General features: G+C 39.6%; 1 protein-coding gene across 2 annotated transcripts; it reads left to right on the top strand.

The window, feature by feature from the left end:
- Positions 1-1,785: 1,785 nt before the first annotated feature.
- Positions 1,786-5,790, top strand: LOC115546163 (zymogen granule membrane protein 16). 2 transcript variants are annotated; one of them, XM_030359857.1, is made up of 6 exons: positions 1,786-1,915; positions 2,038-2,090; positions 2,644-2,767; positions 4,402-4,501; positions 4,644-4,736; positions 4,826-5,790. In XM_030359857.1, exons 2-6 carry the CDS (start codon positions 2,039-2,041, stop codon positions 4,970-4,972), a joined length of 516 nt encoding a protein of 171 aa, XP_030215717.1. In that variant the 5' UTR covers positions 1,786-1,915; position 2,038; the 3' UTR covers positions 4,973-5,790. The 2 variants fall into 2 exon arrangements, with proteins under 2 accessions (XP_030215717.1, XP_030215716.1); XM_030359856.1 differs by having other exon boundaries at positions 1,792-1,938.
- Positions 5,791-6,062: the final 272 nt, after the last annotated feature.

Below are 6,062 nucleotides of genomic sequence, written 5' to 3'. Positions count from 1 at the left end.
ACGTGAGCTGAGAGAAGCTACACAATTTTGAATTTGGTAGATATGATTTCCTGTATTCTGGTGCATTTTGGGGATGGCCACTACCTAAAAAATCTTCCAAAATCATAACCTATGTACGGTATGTTAATTTAACCAACATGCATTCATTTCATGTTTTCCATGCTCAAACAGCCACATGAATGGTCAGTATTTTGATCAGTGCATAGGGGTCACATACTTTTTCATTCAATCATGTCACAAAACTGAAAAACCGTGGCCCAACATTAAGTGCAACAACTCAATAAACTCAAACCCAACAAGCATGATATTCATTGCAATTGTAGTAGTTGTAGTGGCGACTTAAGTGGATATCTTTAATGACTGATATAGTTTCTAATCAAACTAGACGCATGGGTTTGCCTTTGAATTCTATGAATTCTTCTCATTTTTCATGACCGAGTTTTCTGTAACTCGATCAATTATTATTTATTTATTTAGTTTTTTTAGGTATTTTTTTTAATTATGTGCGGGCCTGACTGAGTGAGGATGCGGGCCGTATGCGGCCCGCGGGCCGCCAGTTGCCCATCCCTGCTCCAGGCAGTACACACTTCTCCTACTCTCTAGCCCGTGGAAATAGTATTGGATGCGGCTTCAGCTCTTCCAGAAGTATCCATCATGGTCGTCAGAGACTGGGAGGTGATCCACCGTTACATTACTGGGTCAGATCAACCTGCAGTTGCTTACCAGGTTGTGGCCACCTGTGTCAATGGAAATAGCTGCTGCTCCTTGCCCAGAAATGCTACAGATCCAGTTTAGTCTTTATGTCAAGATCACACAACAGGAATGCTGCGCTTTGCTTCGTGTTTAGCTCTTAGAACAACATTATTATTTTGCTGGGTTTGTTGTGCCCTCGTAAGCCTACGTTTATTAAGTGTAATGATGCATCCCTGATGAAGGTCTGGGACAGAAAATAGGCGTGTCTCCTATTAGTCTTGTACTGCAAAGTTTGTCTGAATGTACTGTTTGGCTATTGTACCCATAATGTACATCTTGATTTTTTTTCTGTACAGTGAAGATTTGGAAAACAAGACATTTCTTCAAAGTGCAAATTACTTCAAATGTCGTACACATGCCCTAGGGCCTAGGCTTTACTCAGATCCTTATTGGGATCTTGATCAAACAAACTAGATACACAAGTAGAAGCCACCCCCCCCCTTAATAAGTGTGCCAAGTTTTGGGCCAATAGCTTCAGGAATTATATCAAGGTGTGAATTTAAAGAAATGCTTAGCTAAGGGCTAATGCTGAAAATTGTGCATTAACGGCATTTGCTCTCGAACCCATGGCTCGGATTTACTCAAAATGGATTTGGGGGACACTCATCTCATTGCCCCAAGTAACGTGCACATTTGGATTTCTGTAAAAAGGTGGTCGGGGTTAACCTATTACAACTAAATTTAAAGATTCCTATGCATTACATGTTGATGATTGACTGTATGTTATTAATACGCTTTAGCGTTTTCCCCTGTTTGATTATTAGGCTCCAATGGCACTCCAATAAACACATGTCATCGGCAGATAGTTACTACATCAATGTTTTTACATTTATCTCCTGGTTTACTTGGGTTGTTCCCGTTGAACATTTTTTAATTGAAAAAGAAGCTTTTCTCTTTGTTTGGCAGACCAAATGTCGTTTAGGACATCGGCGACCAGTTACTACATCAATGTTTCCCAGACTCATTTATTTCCTGGTTCAACAGGGTTTTTCCTGTTGAACATTTTTGAGGTGAAAAAAAAGCTTTTACCTCTGTTTGAATGTCATTTAGGAATGCTGGCGAGCTCACTTTGGTTGTGAAATTAGCAAGCTATTTAAGTTCCCCCACAGATGAGGAAATAACAGAAATCGGAAACCAGACGCTTAACTGATAGGATCAACAGGTACGGGCGTTATTTTTTAACAGGTATGGTTGCTATCTTTTAAAATGTGTAGTTGCATACTTTTATTTGAGCTTATGTTGTTGAAAGTTTTTAGTTTAACAGCTCACTTTTCTTCAATCTAGGATGCTGTCTTTCCTGTTTTTCGCTGCGGCTTGGGTTGCCTGCCTGGCAAAATGTGAGAAACAGATCCACCGTGCTGTTACAGAAGACTTTACTAACATTTATTATCTGGCTTATCTGTTATTTGAAAGTTTTCTCTTGGGGATAGCTAGTCGGTACTCAATGCTACTTAACTTTAAACTTGGACTGAATAGTCTGATAGACTTCCTTTAGCCATTTGTTTGTGGGTCGGGATCTAGAAGTTCAAGTTCTTTACTTACCCAGAACAAGCTCTACTACTTCACTGTATGACTGCCATGATTGTTTTATAAGCTTTCTCTTTGGGCTGGCTTTTAGCCCGTATCCTGGGCCATGTTTGGCCGGACTGGATAGTCTTCTAGCCATTGGTCATTTGTTCATGGGTCTGATTCTTTGATACAATTCCAGATAGAAGGAGGGTAGCAATTATTTGCATGATACGTTTATGCATTATTTTGTTTTCGTTCCGATACACTGTTTCTTTGAAATTACAACTACATTTACACATCAGTGTAAGTCCTTATATAATAAATATTATACTGAAGTTATGCCTACTAAGTTATGTATTGTTCCTCTCTCTTTATCGTCAGCCAATCAGTACTACTCATACTCTCCAGCCCTTGGATCAGGTAGTGGAACTCCCTTCTCGTCCAAAGAAGAAGGAAGTATCACAGGCGTGAAAGTCTGGGAGAACCCTAATAGTCACATTACCGGGTAAGACATAGTAGCTCTCAGTCTGACTGCATCAACACTAGCTTAACACAGAGAGCAGCACTTCTGGCAAAATGGAGGCATGTCGGTTTGATCCTCTGCTCCTCCTGGTCAAGAAAGTATACTCTAGACTAAAGCAAGACTTTAGTCTAGACTAACTCTAGACTAAAGCAAGACTGTCTACTCCTTGGGCCATATCTTGCATCCAGCGCAATTGACTTTCTACACTGACGCTTGTGTGGTTGCTAGTTTGCAACTGGCGCGGAGCGTTCTTTTCCTTCCACCGTCACGCGTCGGTAAATGAGGGAATGATCTTGCGCCCCAAGGGGCAGTTCAGCGAAGGGAGGAGGCGTGTTCTGGCGCAAACGTTCCCTGGTGCTATTTTGCAGTTTCAGAAAACAATTCCGCCACAAACTAGGAATTACCTGGTTCGAAGTCAGTGGCGCGTTGTTCAGATGCTATTTTAAGGGCGCATGCATAATGTTGCTTGTGCACCTCGCGCAAACACTTTGCTTCTCTCATCTACCTAGCCACACATTCTTGGTAAATTATTTGGGAAAGAACAGCTGATACGGCGGTAATATGTTCCTACTTTTAAATCCATGCATTTGCAAACACCGTACAGCAAACACATATTTTTTTAACAAAGACATTGTGTACAAACCCATAACTTTTAAGATTGAGTATTTGATTGTGCGAAAACATTGTTTTACCGCGAGTGAGTGTTAAAAAGAATGAATGAATGCGGGCGCGTGTGTGTTTGTATGTTTAAAAAATAACTAATGATTGCGGGTGCGCGGCTGTGCCTCCATCTGTTTAAACACACGCAAACTAAACACTTAACGCATAATACCGTCCATGGCAATGTATATTAACGGGGTGACACGGGTATAGGAACACAAGACGATAACGATAGTGCATACAATACTGGCAAGAAACAATGTTTGTTAATGTATTGTGTATATCATTAAATAGAACCAGAGTTACCGCATATCATATGTGTGTTAAGTTTTCTTTGCCGAAATTTTCTTGAGGAATCAGTATTTCTGAAGTTGTGGAAGAAAACGCTATTCCATGTGTGAAATAGGCCATATTATTTGGCCATAAACTGAGCCATTTCAAGTTTAAAATTCATGTGGTCATGCATCTGTCTCATCGGAGACTGCAAACGCGCTGTCAAACTATCAACTCGTCCGATTCAAATGCGCTCATGGCTCTTAAAGGGGATGGGATCTGGCACTCTCATTGGTTTATTGCACTTTACGCCCAAACCACACCTACGGGTAATTAGGCTATTTGAGGGCAACCCTTTTTAGATTTGCGTTGGGCGCAAGAGTAATTTATCTGCCGGTATAATCATCGCCATAGACCCGCCCACAAAGCTACTTGCGTTTGGCGCTTCTCACTCGCGTTTCAGACTGTTAAAATAGGGCCCCTTGACTTCTCACATTTTACGAACCCACCCTCCCTAGATTAATGTGATTTTTATTGTTAGGACTATAAGTCATTATTGTTATCATTATTTTACAACATTAAAGATACCTATAGTGTGTGTGTGTGTCTGTGTTTGTGTTACTTAATGCACTTGTTCTATGCTGTTACAGTTTTTACACGGTTTGCCCATGTTTTACTTCTAGTATCCAGTTGCGTCATGGAACCAAATGGGGCCATCTTAACGGTCGAGTCACCACCAGTGAAGAGAGATTGGACCTATTTGTAGGAGAAGCCATCATTCAGGTTAAAATACATCTATACTATCTTCTTGTAAATCACTGTCCTGGCAAGCATTGGTACATTTTTTCATGTCGGCCCTCATCACTGTACTTTTTACTCCTACAACAGTTAGATGTATTTTGATGTCAGTGTGTTAATATTTCAGGTGTCTGGTAAATACCACCCATCCAACTATATCTATCAGTTGATTTTTGTGACCAACAAAGGTCGTGTTCTCATCGCAGGCCAGCCATTACAGGTTCTCTTTCATTTATTTACTTCATTGTTCATTCTTATCATTTTTGTATTGAGTTATTAAAAAAAAAATATATATTTTTTTTTTTGCAGAACTCCTTTAACTTTTACCCCAAGCATGCGGAGGCGGAGCTTCTGATGCTGAGTGGGCGGTTCAATAGCGCTGGGATCACATCACTGGGAGCCCATTGGGGGAGACTCTATGGGGTGGACCCAACGGCAGACGACGCCATGGAATGACAACTCGTCAACCAAACGCTTAAAACTGCATTGGACTTTTGAGTTTCTATGATTTCCTATTTAGCAATAGAACCCAATAAGCAAAATCACATTTTTTTTACTGTGAGGTGATTGGAATGAACACAGGAATGAGTTGTAAGGTGGGTTGGTTGTAATCAAACCACTTCATTAATGTTTGTAGTAATGTTTAATGCTTCATTCTCATAGTGCAAATTTAATCCTAACTAATACTTAATGTACCTATACACTAGTCTCTAAATTGTATGCAAGGCTTATCGAACTTATATAACCATATGCCTATCTCAATTTATTTGATAAGTAAAAAAAAATTAGGGTTAGAAAAAAAAGTGGTCCAAAGTTTGATCAAATTTTGGACCACTTAAAACCCTTTCATTTTCTTTTACTTATCAAATAAATTGAAATTTTCTTTTCTTCAAGAAATTCTAACGGCCACACCATCCACCACAACCTTGCTCCCAGAACATATTGTATGCCTCCGATTGAAACCGTCCCTCGCCAAATTGTACCTTTCCCTTCAGGGGTCAATCCTCGATACATGTGAGCTCTGCCTTGAGACTTTTCTTTCAAATTATGGCTTGAATAGGGGTCTGTTTGCCACGGCTTTCAATTAAAACTGTATGTCTTCACTACATAAAACCTTTTTTATTTCTTGCATTTGACATTAAGGCTATTTGAAAAATTATCTGTTAATGATTGTCCTTAAAAAATTAGGACACATGAATTCTTCCTTTGCAAATCACTATGAAGGGCCCACGTATGATCGGTGGTTTATAATAAACTTTCCTTGCATTTCTAAATTATGACTCTGCTCTCGATTTATTCATTCTGCTAATTCTCTACAAAAACGGTTTTATCTACTAAACACATTCTACGCATGTAGCTATCTTTGGCACAAAGTCATAGTGCCAAATAATATGTACACATCCTCAGAAGCTTCAGATCTTAAAACTACTCATTGGATTTTGCTGTCTTGTTGTGCTTTCGGGTTCCATTAATGAATGCTGATAAGATAACAATGGTTATAAAATAAGCTAGCTATTTAAGTTCCCCCACAGGGGAGGCAATAACA

This window comes from Gadus morhua, chromosome 6 (assembly GCF_902167405.1).
Source record: "Gadus morhua chromosome 6, gadMor3.0, whole genome shotgun sequence".
NCBI lineage: Eukaryota > Metazoa > Chordata > Actinopteri > Gadiformes > Gadidae > Gadus > Gadus morhua.
Note: the sequence above shows the minus strand (reverse complement) of the source record. Positions and strands in the feature narration are given on the sequence as shown.